The sequence below is a fragment of the Archocentrus centrarchus genome, chromosome 10 (assembly GCF_007364275.1).
Source record: "Archocentrus centrarchus isolate MPI-CPG fArcCen1 chromosome 10, fArcCen1, whole genome shotgun sequence".
NCBI classification, from domain to species: domain Eukaryota; kingdom Metazoa; phylum Chordata; class Actinopteri; order Cichliformes; family Cichlidae; genus Archocentrus; species Archocentrus centrarchus.
The window spans coordinates 687856-700221 of NC_044355.1; the positions used below are offsets into that span (position 1 = coordinate 687856).

Consider the following 12366-nt stretch of genomic DNA (forward strand, 5'->3'; position numbering starts at 1 on the left):
TATGTTTAAAGCTGTTTTATTTAGACTCTAAAAAAGGGAAATGACTTCAGAACAGGAAGTTAGCCTGCTGCTTTCAGTCACACCTGCAGTGACTGCTGCTTTCTGCTGTTCGGTTGTTGGGTGGTCATACCGACTGTAGCACCACCCCCCCCCCCCCCCACACACACACACACACACACACACACACACACACACACACCCCGTACAGAGGTGTTGGGGGGTTCCCAGGCAGGCCTCCCCGCCCCGTACAGAGGGGGGGGGCCTGAGTCATTCAGAAATTAAATTAAAGTTAAGATATTAAGGTATTAAAAGGCCTCGTGGTATTTTTAGCACAGGTAGAAGAAACTACTGATGACACAGGAAAACTTTATTAGTGCCTGTTTTTGTGTTTCATATATGGGCACTGTTTACTTTCTGTTTGAACTTTTATTTACAGTCAAATAAAGTTTTTAAAAGTTGATTTTGAAGCCTCATCACGAGGTCAGTTTGACAGCTGGCGTGTTGGTTTGGATGAAAAGCCTGGACAGTTTATTGTGGATGTTAGAGACAGATTTATGACTTTATAATCCAAAGAATATTGAAGTTTTCTGAATGTTTGAGCCTATATTTCACAGCTTTAAACTGGTTTTCCTGGAATATCAGACCCTACCTGTCCTGTTATTTATTCATTCAATGCCAGCGTGTCAGGTTAAATAAACAGCATCCACCTGTTTAATCAGTAATCACCTGATAATCATCTGATGTCGGGATGATATACTGTGTGTTTTCCAGCGTGGCTTCAGGTTCAGGTACGGCTGTGAAGGGCCGTCTCACGGAGGTCTGCCAGGAGCCACCAGCGAGAAGAACAGGAAGACCTACCCCACTGTGAAGGTAACACTTCCTGTGTGTCTCCTGTTAGGGGTTTGTTTCTGAAGACTTTAATCGTGGTGTATGCAGCCTGCAAACATCTCCACCTGCACACTGACTGACTCACCTGTTGAGCACAGCTTTTAAACTTCATTCCAGTTTCTCGGTCCAGGAAGTGCTCGATGCACACACACAGTGTGAGCGCTGAGATCAGAGTGCGGTTTACTTCTGTCTGCAGCAGCGAGAGGAAATCAAACAGCTTCCTGCAGAGTTTAATACTGCTGAGGCATCAGGCTGTTTGCCATGTGAAGAGACGATGGCTCACTGAAGCTGTCAAACTGACTAAACCTGTTCTGAGCTGAAGGTGAAATGTGAAAGTAATGGTGTAAGTGTGATTTGTTTGATGTGTTTCTGCTTTCACGAGCTGACACCATCCAGAACAGCTATGAGAGGTCTAACCCCCTCCCCCTCTGTTCTGCTGCTCTGGAGTCATTCCTGTGTACCTGTGGTACACCTGAGTATCAGGATGACGACACAAAGCTGGATGAACTGAACGACTCAAACTCCTGTTTGTTCAGATAAAACCATCTTCTGGTTCGTTTTAGTTAACATTAGAACTCGGGGTGGGGGATCTCGATAGTTTGAGTGGCAATATTGTATTGATACAGGGACACCAAATATCAATATTGTTCATGTTAATTGCAAAGTTTAAGAATAATAAAATCTCCCAGCTCAGAGAAAGCTAAAAGCACCGTCTTTCTCATAGCTGATGCTCAAAGACATTCCCGCAGTGTTGTGCAGAGTACAGTGAAGTGCATTAACTCGTAAAAGAAGTGATAATACAGGTTTAAGAAGAGGTGTGTGTGAATTAAGTATTGTGGTATCGTGGAGTCAAACACAGGCCTGTTACCAGCTGGCTGACCTTTAACATGGTCTCTGTGTAAATCCATCGCTGTGAGTTTGTCCTCCTGTGGAGTCTGACGGAGGAGTCTGTGGCGTCGCCTGACGGAGGAGTCTGTGGCGTCACCTGACGGAGGAGTCTGTGGCGTCGCCTGACGGAGGAGTCTGTGATGATGTTGGTGATTAGTGGACTCCATTTCTAAGCTAGTGCAGCTCACTATAGGTGGTGGGAGTGGAGACCGCTGGGAGGGAGCACAAGCGTCACATGACTGAGATTTTTGAGTCTTTAACATAGTCGAGGAAGGCCTCGCTGAAGTTACCGTCTGCTGACATGTGGGCAGTGAAAGTACTCGCTGCATGTGAAAGAGCATAAATCCCCTTTTAAAGGCAGGGCTCGGTCTGAAGGGGTTTGCTCCTGCTCATTTCTAATCTGGGAACAGTCAGCAGATGGTGGCACTGCCTGCGCCCCATCATCGGATTAAAATGAGCTGTGTGAGGCCGTTTCTGTGGAGTTAGAAGGCTGCATTAATTATAGTTATATTAATATTTGAAACGTCTTCTGTCAAGCAGCAGCTGAATACAGTCGCAGCAGCATAATAATCTGATTCTAATTGATTAATTACATACAAAAGATGGACGTAGCTCTTTGACATCACCCGCTCGTCTGTGAAGCTGCTGCCATATTGTTTTTTGGTGCTTGATCTTCTCCTTCCTGATTATGTGTATTCTGATTGATCTTCTTCCTCTGGACGTGGTCATCTTCTTCTTTCTTCTTCCTCAGTCGTGGTTACTTTGCAGTAGTGTTTCATGCAGTCTCTTCTGCTTGAACTTTGATTTGGGCTCTAGTTTGAGTTGCTGTTAATGATGCTGATGAACTCGTGGTCTTCCTTTCACTGCCGTCAGAGCTTCTGATGGTTTTTGACTCCTTTTTGGAGCCAGCGTCAAGTGATCGTTGGAGGAACCTTCAGCTTCGTGGTTGGTGCTCAGTGTGTCACTGGATGTTGTGCTGCATGTGGAGAAGCTGCAGCTGGTGAGGTCAGTGTGTCTGACACAGAGCCAACGCACTGAGTCCTGTAACATGAGGACAACATACGGCCATACGTGTCGGTACGACTGCCATGAATGAAGTCACTGAAACAAAGGAGGAAGTGTTCCTCCCACTCTCCCCGTTTGATCTGTGGGTCGTGTTAGAAAGATGTTGTTGGTGGTGAGTTTGCATGTTGAGGCTGCAGAGTGGGAAAACCCCTCCTGTTCTGGTAGGACCAGTGGGACGATGACTACTCTGACTCACCCTACTTTGCTCTGTCTGTTTTTTTTAATTGATAAGACATCTATCATCTTCATAATTTGTGTCCTCACAGTACCTGTAGTGTCATGTTGTGTGTTTGTGTTCTGCTGTAATGTGTGTTCATGAAGTTCCCCTGAAGTTTCCAGCAGAGTTTCTGTTTTTCTGAACTCGTCACTTTCATGCCTCTAAATTCTTAATAACTCATCAGGAAGTTTTCTGGAAAAAATTGGAATTTCCCTCAAAGAACATCCCGGTTTAGACAGTAACTCCTCCTGCTTCATTTCACCCTCTGAACATGAGAAGTTTTAAACATGAACTTTTCTTTAAACTCGAGCTTGAACGAACCGTTATTGTAGTGATTAATGACGTCGACATGATTGACAGCAGGACTTGAAACGAGCGACCGAGACCATAAACTCACCAGGAAGTGCTCGGCGCTGCTCGGGCTAACGGGTGCTCTTACCTGCAGTCAGTGTCAAAGCTCCACGTGTTTGACCAAAAACAGCTGCAACAAAACGTAACGAAGCGAGCAGCCTGATGATGTATTTTATGCTGGAGGAGAAAACAGGAAGCTGTCTGAAGCTGGTTTTAACCACAGAGCTTCTTTCAGGCAGATCTGCTGCAGCCTTAGCCGGGCCGCGGCGCACGCACCGGGACAAGTTAGGGAACGTTTGGATCTAAGTGTCTGAAGCAGCTTTAAACAAACATCTGCATCTCTGAGCTGATCCCACGGCTGCTGCTCCTCCTGCTCGGGATCTGATCGGAGCTCCGAGCGTGTTCCCTCACAGCAGATGAAGTTTCAGCAAAAGCTTCTGAAAAATCTTCTGCTGGCCTGGACCTGTCCGAGAGCGCACAGGCGCGCGCGCGCACTCACACACACACACACACACACACACACACACCTCTGCTGTGTTTCATGTCTGTTGGGAATTTCCTCTCCTTGACACCCACGTGTAATTACAAGGAAGTGGAGTTGCGTCACAGGCAGGAAAGGTGCCGAGTTTCAGCTCGCAGATGAAAGCTCTGCATCCAGAGGTGTAATATGTGTGTTAGCGCCCACTCTGGCCCAGAAATGCTGACATATTTAACCCTTTGTTAGCCGCTGTGTGTGGACTCACGCTGCTGACTGCTGCAGAGCCTCAGCGGATCAAACTCGTCAGGTAAAAAGACCAAAACAAAAACAACGAGATTCGATTCTCGCATTTAAATTTGTGTCGTCGTTTTGTACTCAAAGGCACCACTTTGAATTTTCCAGAGCTCAACGGTCCATGGCTGCTCCACTCTGGATTACATTTATGAGCTTTTATCTGCTGAGCTTCACCGTTTCAATAATCATATCTTTCTTTCCTGGCTCTTCAGTCGGGGTTGAGATCGTTTATCGAGGACGAGCCTCCAGCACTGTGAAAGGCTCAGAGTGAGCCGTAGACTCCCAGCTGTGCAGCACTAGAAGTTACAGCTTGGTTTGTTCTCTGTGGCGTTTCCCTCTGCACAGCAGCTCTGAGCAGGTCAATTTATTTATAACTCCGCCAAATGGAAAGTGGAGTTAGGGGCGTGGCCATGTTGATTGACAGATGCCAGATGAAGGCGGTCGGAGTGCGCCGGCCTCGTCCTCGACTTCGAGTCCCTGGATCGAACCTGTTTGTGGTGTGTGTGTTTTGTTGGAGCCGTGCTGTGTGTGTGCCCAGAGGTTTCTGTTTTATATTTTATTAGTCCCTTCATTAGCACTAATTGTGTGTCTGTGTGTTGCACCTGTGCAGCTTGCTAATTAAGGGTGCTAATGTTGACTGATAGCTTAATAATCCACCGTCTCACCCCTGTATTTATACTTTGGAACAGCAAAAGGCTCCAAAAAAGAGATGATTCAAATTTGTCATGACCTTTAAAATAATGTCTGTATGACTGATTTGGGGTAACCAGGAAGTGTAGATGCCATATTTAATCTCTAATAACTCTGTTAGACTCTCACTTAAAGAACTGATCCATACGCTGAGTCTAAATAGAAAACATGTTCAAAATATCTCCTACAAATTCACTTATTAGAAAAAAAAAACAGCTGTTGAAAGACTTTTGGAAGGGCATCCAATCAGAGTGGAGTTTCCACCCTGCTCATCGGAGGGTCCACGTGAGTTTAAAAGCATGAAAGGAAGATTTGGAGAGGAGAGGCTTGGAAACGAGCTCGTGGTGGAAACAGACCTCAGACTCAACGAGCCCTGACCCCCAACTCAAACATGACAGGAAGGACCACAGTTAACTGGTTGACCTTTCAAAATAAGGGTGTGGATTGTCCACCATCAGATGCTTAAATGCAAAAATTAGTGTTCAGGTATACCTGAGTGCTCCACCCAGGTCAGGTGACACTGTGCACATCGTGCCCTCCTCTCTGCAGTTTAGCTGCATCAGGACCGATCGGCTTCAGAGTCGCTTTTCTGCAAACTCTACCTGGCTGCTTCCCCCTGCTGGGAACGCCACATACCACAGGTAGGTAGTGTGAATGTGCGTGAGCCAGGAAACCGTCACACAGCAACACTCGCTGTGTTTCTAGGAACTGGGTTTGTCTGCCAGAGCGCTTCGAGTGGCCCACAGCACCGGGAAGAGGAAGTGGGCTCATGTTTATTTACTGCTGCAACGTTCCTGCGGGCAGATATCTGCAGCAGCATAATTCATACATGCACACGTGGACGCACAGTAGAAAAGGGAACAGAGGTGTTTCTGAGCTGATTTCCTTTCTGTAGATGAAGTCAGTTTAAGCACAGTTAGAGAAGATTTAATTGAGGGCGTACAGAAACCTCAACGATAAAAGGAAGGAAATCAACACGAGAAAAAAAGCTCCGTGTTAAAGTTTTACTTCCTCTGTGAGGAGCCCTCTACATTAGCTCGTTTATGAAATGCACTCTCAGTAGAATCTGTGTTTGTGCTCTTATTCCTCACTGACTTCCTGTTTCAGTTTTTACACTGTGAGAGGTTGAGAACAGGAACGATTCACAGCTTTGAATGTTTCTGAAGCTCAGCTCGTCTTTGGAAAGGACCGAGCTCACCTGTGAGGTTTAACAAGAATCACCTTTTTAGACTGAGTCCCTCTCAAGAGTCGCTCAGGTGATTATTCTCCAGATTTGATCATTTATGTTATCCTGATTACAGAGGTGAAATGTTTGTGCTGAGCTGTTCTCTGATCAGCTCTGACTCCGGCTGGCAGTGATGCAGGCGTCCTTGTCTCTGCCTGTAGCAGGAAAGCAAAACCTCAGGCCGGAGGTCCAGTTAGCTGAAGTGGAGGCTAGCAGACAGCTAGTGGCTGCAGCCACCTGTCAGTCAAGAGAGGCCACGCCCCTAATGATGCACACTTTCAGCTCTAATATAGCTTAAACAGGTGATTTATAAAAACACTGTCGCCTGTACGTCGATCATATCCATGATGATACTGGTATAAATGTTTGTGTGATGTAAGAGTAGCACACCGTGAGCTGCTGTCGGCCTCCGATGATGGAGCTGCTTTAACAACTTCCGACAAAGCACAGCACAAAATATGCACCAAACGGCACCTGCTGAAGGCGGAGCAACCAAAAACACACCATCGAAAACGGGCGACTCCACCGAGCGTCGCTAACTGCACCCATGTGACAGGAAGAGCCGCGGGTTCAAAAGCTTGAGCCCAGTTTCATGGTGAGACAAAGTACTGATTCAAAGTCTGTGCACACCTGTGCAGGTGCATCAGATGTAACTCCCACTCACTCACTCACTGCTGATACGAAGTATAGTCTGCTACCTGATGATGAAAATGAAGGTAGCAGGGAGGTTTCACTGTGTTTGTGGAACATTGTGTGACAGTAAGGTGCAGCTGCTGAGCAGGTGGAGGTGCTTTGCTGCTGCTGGCACCGTGCTTCGGTCCCCTTCATGTGTTCGCCCTGATCGCTGCTGCTTCCTGATCGCTGCAGTCAATGTTCAGAATCATCGTTATGGCGTACTGAGGGCCGCGTCGCCCGACCCCACCCCCGGCCCCCGGTTTCTGTTTGAACTCCGGAGGCTTCCTCACCGTGTGCATTCATTCAGTTTTAAAGGAGCACCAGTCACTCTGTGTGTGTCTGTGGGTGTTTCAGTGTGCGACTCAGAAGCGTTGAGTCTGCAGTAACAACACCAAAATAATGAGCTGGAGGTCTGAGCTGAGATCCTTAAATGTTAAAGCTTTGAAGTGAGTTTTTCACAGTTTGAGGTGATTGTGTGATAAAGATCAGCAGACCTGCAGTGTTTCTGCTTGGACACGAGATGAAACAAGTCTTTGTTAATAAACTGCGACCTCTGACGTTCGGCTGCGATGACGGTGAGTCATCTGTACCAGGAGAGAGTTTTTCTGAACCACAGCAGCAAAACACCGAGAAAAATCCAAAGTGCCCTGAATCTGTCAGCGTGAGTCATCTGTGGCTCTCTGAATGAGTCCTCTGAAAACCACATCTATCCAATCTGACCTCTTCTGACAAACTACCGTAACCCAGCGTCCTCTCTCCACACCAGGCAAAGTCACTGTCACAGCTCAGCAGGATTCCCACACTGTGGGCACTTAAAGGGTTTTCAGCCCTGCAGTGATCCTGGTGTGGCAGCAGCACATCAGAGAGGACCCTCTCGTCTAAAGTTCTTCTAAAGCTGATCTGATGGGTCCAAACTTACACTCATGTTAACACTGAATGTTGCTCCTGGTCTCTAAATGGAGATAAAAAAGGACCTCTCATCTCCTCTGACCTGTTCTGAGCAGCCAGCTGTCCCATATGAGCCTTCAACCTTTGCACAGGTCAAAGATCCAGGCTGGTTTCTGCTGCTCTGCGTCACAGAGGTGACACTGCTGCGGTTCCTTCACGCTGATTGGTTCATCACACTGATGCTCACAGCTGAGTACAGGAAAAATGTGCTGAATGAAAACCAGACTGAGACCTTTTTCATTTTTAAATGTGTTTTTAGTCCTGCAGATTTACAGTCCTGTGGAGCCGGTTTTCCCTCTGATGTTTGTAAATAAGCAATCCATTGATTATTGATCCCTCTCACACGTGCTGCCTCTCAGGGGCGTCTCCCTCTTTAACCTCAGGCCTCAGCGCTGCTACACTCTGTCGTCATGTCTTTCAGATCTGTAACTATCAGGGTCAGGCTCGGGTGGTGGTCCAGCTGGTGACGGCGCTGAGCAACCACCCCCACCTGCACGCTCACAGCCTGGTGGGGAAACAGTGCGATAAAGGAATCTGCATCGCTGACCTGCAGTCCAAGGACTCCACCATCAGGTCTGCATCTCTCACACACGCACACACACACACACACACACACACACGCACACACACACACACACACACACACACTCGAGCCAGTAGATGGGCCACATGTGATGCTCAGTTTGTTTCCGGCAGCTTCCCAAACCTGGGTATCCTCCATGTGACCAAGAAGAACGTGGCAAAGACCCTGGAGGAGCGGATGGTCGAGGCCTTCAGGCTGGGATACAACTGCGGGGTCTCCATCCACCCTGAGATCGACGCCATCCAGGGGGAGGTCCGAGTCCCCCGGGAACTCACCGGTCAGTGAGAGACAAACAGAACACCTTTACCTGCGAGTATCAAGCACGTCGAGTCAGCTGTTGTTGAAGTGACGCCATGTAAATAAAAGTGAGCTGAATAGCTGCTGCACTAGCAGGACGCATGGACGTCCATACAGCTGTGGCTCAGGAGGTAAAGTGGGTCACTCCTCTGATCCACATGTCAGAGCCCAAACTGTGACTGTTAATGTGCTTAAAGGCTCAGGATAAAGCACTGTCTGAAGAGGGCAGGAGTATGCAGCTCTTTGAATGCTAGTGTTGTCCCTGTACCTGTCCCTTTACCTGTCCCCATCCCAGTACCCGGCCCTGTCCTTGTACCTGTCCCCGGCCCTGTCCCCATCCCAGTACCCGGCCCTGTCCTTGTACCTGTCCCCGGCCCTGTCCCCATCCCAGTACCCGGCCCTGTCCTTGTACCTGTCCCCGGCCCTGTCCCCATCCCAGTACCCGGCCCTGTCCTTGTACCTGTCCCCATCCCAGTACCCGGCCCTGTCCTTGTACCTGTCCCTGTACCTGTCCCCGTACCTGTCCCCGTACCTGCCTCACATTCTCTCTCTGATGATGAAATTTCCTTCTTTTATTCTCAGTCACAGTTTTATCTTCCAACGATGAAATCAAAGTAGTGGAGATAAACTGATCACACTGTTATAATTTTACTGTAAATCGAGGACACCTCCTAATAGTGTGGTGCTCCCCCCTCTGCTCGCTGTTCAGTTCAGGTGTCTCTACTAACGGCCCAAATCAGAGCGCTGTCACTGCAGGCTGCATCATAACAGCAAACTCTGCTGTCTCACACGAGTAAAGGTTGAATACGTGTGTTTTTGGTGCCACTTAGAAGAGGAGCAGCCTTTACAGATGATGGAAATCTGCAGTGTTTGCAGATGCATTAAAAAAGGTGAACTCAGCATCAGATGCTTTCAGGATTTGTTACGGTCACATTCATAGAGATCAGGTTAAAGGCTTCAGGATGTTTTATCGTCTGAGTTTTTCTTCGTTTTGTTGAATCTCACCCTCCTCTGTCTCCGCAGAGCATCAGCTCAGTGTGATCAGAAATGCTGCTGCTACTCAGGCCAAAGAGATGGACCTCAGCGTGGTTCGGCTCATGTTCACAGCGTTCCTCCCCGACAGCGACGGCGGTTTCTCCAGACGACTCGAGCCCGTGGTGTCGGAGCCGATCTACGACAGCAGTGAGTCCAGAAGTCCGCACCTTTCAGGGCTTTTCTCGATGAAAGTTTTGGTTCAGGGCTCAGAGGGAAGTGTTTTCAGCTCATGAGACCTGCTGCCTGAGTCTTTTAACCACATGAGACACGTTTTGCTTTCAGTTCAGTCCTGTTTGCCCGCTGTGCTGCTCTTTGCCTCATTTTTTCCACCTGCAGCTTGAACTAAAACACAAGCAGACGTTACAGATGCGTGCGATCATTTCTGCGTCTTGTCCTGTTCTGACAGTCTGCGTGAGTGCAGAGCTGCAGCGGGGATTTATTAAAGCGTGACTGATAGTGTGACAGTTTGAGGTTTTATTACACATGAATTTGCAGGAGTTTCCCTGTAAAAATGCTAAATTTGGTGAACTCGATCATGCAGTGATGACAGAGTCATCAGACAGACCTGAAACATGCTGAATGCAGTGGGAAGCTGTCTGTAGGCCACAGTCAGACTCTTTCCTTGCACAGCGATGATGCTTCTTTAACCTTTTATTTACACGGGCCCGCCGGTGCTGCCATTCGCAGACTTACAGCGACAGTTACCGTAATGACCCTGTGTTGGTATGAAGAACAATTTCTCAGTTTTCTGAAACTGTTTGAATTTTTCTGACAGGACCAGCAGTCACGTAATTACGGTAATTCAGAGTGTGTTTGATCAGACGTCTCAGCGGCGATCCGCTCGATGTTAACCAGCTGATCACGGCAGGTCACAGGTCCATCAGTTAGTGGGTTAAAGACCTTATGGACCTTTGAGTCTTGGTGTGCATTTAGAAGCAGTTATGTATGAAGCTTCATTCTAGATTCGATGGACTTCACAGATGATGAGCTGCTCGTGTTTCGGTCTGAAGGTTGAAGGTGTGACCTGTGTTGGATTTGGCTCACTGAGGTTTGTGCTGTTAAAGCTCAAACACGAGGAATCGGCGTCTCGGTGTCGGCGAGGACGCTCGGCTCACTGAGTGTTCGTGTGAATCTCTCGTTTCCTCTTCCTGCTGCTTCAGCGCGCTGCAGCTTCCTCTGAGGCCTGAACTCTGCTCGAGTTCATGCTTCAGCTTCGTTCTGCACTTTCATTTTAGCAGCAGGAAGTATTCACACATTTTTCTCTTCTTGGTTGGTTTCCACTCTTTTACTTTTGGTTTTTAAACTGTGAGACATTCCAGTGTCAGGAGACTGTGAGGTGCTCAGGATTCAGGAGGCCTGGATCACCTCTACAGTGTATCTCCACGCTGCTTTGAACCCACCTCCACACCAGCACCTCCTTCTCATCCATTTTCTGAGAGGATGAATGTGACTGAGGCAGCTCTGCTCTGTCTGAGCGCTGCTGTCCTCCAGCTAACCTGTCCGTGTTCATGCAGATAACTAAGTTGCTGTCCAGGTGCTGCTGTTAGTGTCGGCAAACTTCACGACTTCCTGCTGATGCAGTCTGAAATCTGCGTTGGGGTCTGTGAGCCGCGGTCGGTGCTGCTGGTTCCCCCACTCTCTGTGTTTCCAGGAACCAGGAACTGTTACAGCTCTTTACTGATTACTCACAAACCTTTCAGTGATGTGAAAGTCTGATTGGTTACTTTAGAGCTCCTTAGTGGGGGTGCAGATGCAGACAGAGATGCATCGCTCCCCCCCCCCGGCGAGGGAGTTTTTCTGCAGAGCTGCTCTTTTATACCACCAGTGTTGTTGTTTGATATATTTACAGATCTTCATCCCCCCTCCTCAGATAGCAGGCCAGGCTCCTCCTTTGTGAAGCAGAAATCCTGATACCCTCTGAGTTAGCTGGTTTTGTTAGAGCAGCTAACTCAAAGAAAGCCTGGATATGTTGAACCTGCTCCACAGCTGCAGATACAAAGGCGGCTCGATCTCTGACGGCAGCTTTCTGTTTTTCCCCTCAGAGGCTCCAAACGCCTCCAACCTGAAGATCGTGAGGATGGATCGGACCGCCGGCTGTGTGACCGGAGGAGAGGAGGTGTACCTGCTCTGTGACAAAGTCCAGAAAGGTGAGTTTTATCTGCAGAGCTCGACCTTAACCATCTTTAAAAGCACTACAGAGCAAATGTGCATAAATTTGCAGGGCATCCATGCAGATCAGCTGAGGCACTGGCAGACACTCAAGATAATTTATTTTTTTTTCCATGAGCTTCATTCAGAGCCGTTTCCGTGGAGCCGAGTGTAAATTAGGTGGATCTGAGCGGTTTTCCTGCCTGGGGCAGTGTCAGTGTTGTTGGAGGAAGTCCTGCTTCAGGGAATTCCCCTCTGACATGTAAATCCCACAGGGGGAAGAGGCAGATTGAGGTCTGCTTCCCTGCTCTGCTCTGGAGTCCATGATCCTGCAGCTCCAACAGGAGGCCTGGAAGGAATTAATTAACCTGCAGGAACCACAGCTGGTTACGTTTGAGATGGTTTAAAAATCGTGAAGCAGGTTTACCCCTCAGGTTGACTCCATAAGCCCCAAATCCTGTTTTGTAGTGCAGGCCTCCGCATTAGCATAACCGGGACAGACAGCTGATCTTTAGCCCTGCGTGGATAGAGACGATCATCTGAGCCAAAGGTGCTCCCAAACCATGAAAACAAACCATAAAACC

The 12366-nt window shown here is 48.2% G+C and overlaps 1 protein-coding gene across 4 annotated transcripts in view; it reads left to right on the forward strand.

The window, feature by feature from the left end:
• nfkb1 (nuclear factor of kappa light polypeptide gene enhancer in B-cells 1) overlaps nt 1-12366 on the forward strand; it is a 33365-nt gene that overhangs the window by 7067 nt on the left and 13932 nt on the right. For all 4 annotated transcript variants that reach the window (XM_030739117.1, XM_030739114.1, XM_030739116.1 and 1 more), the window contains 5 exons: nt 772-870; nt 8141-8292; nt 8416-8579; nt 9623-9781; nt 11677-11781. In XM_030739117.1, the coding sequence (XP_030594977.1) occupies nt 772-870; nt 8141-8292; nt 8416-8579; nt 9623-9781; nt 11677-11781 (679 nt within the window). The remainder of the gene's footprint in view (nt 1-771; nt 871-8140; nt 8293-8415; nt 8580-9622; nt 9782-11676; nt 11782-12366) is intronic.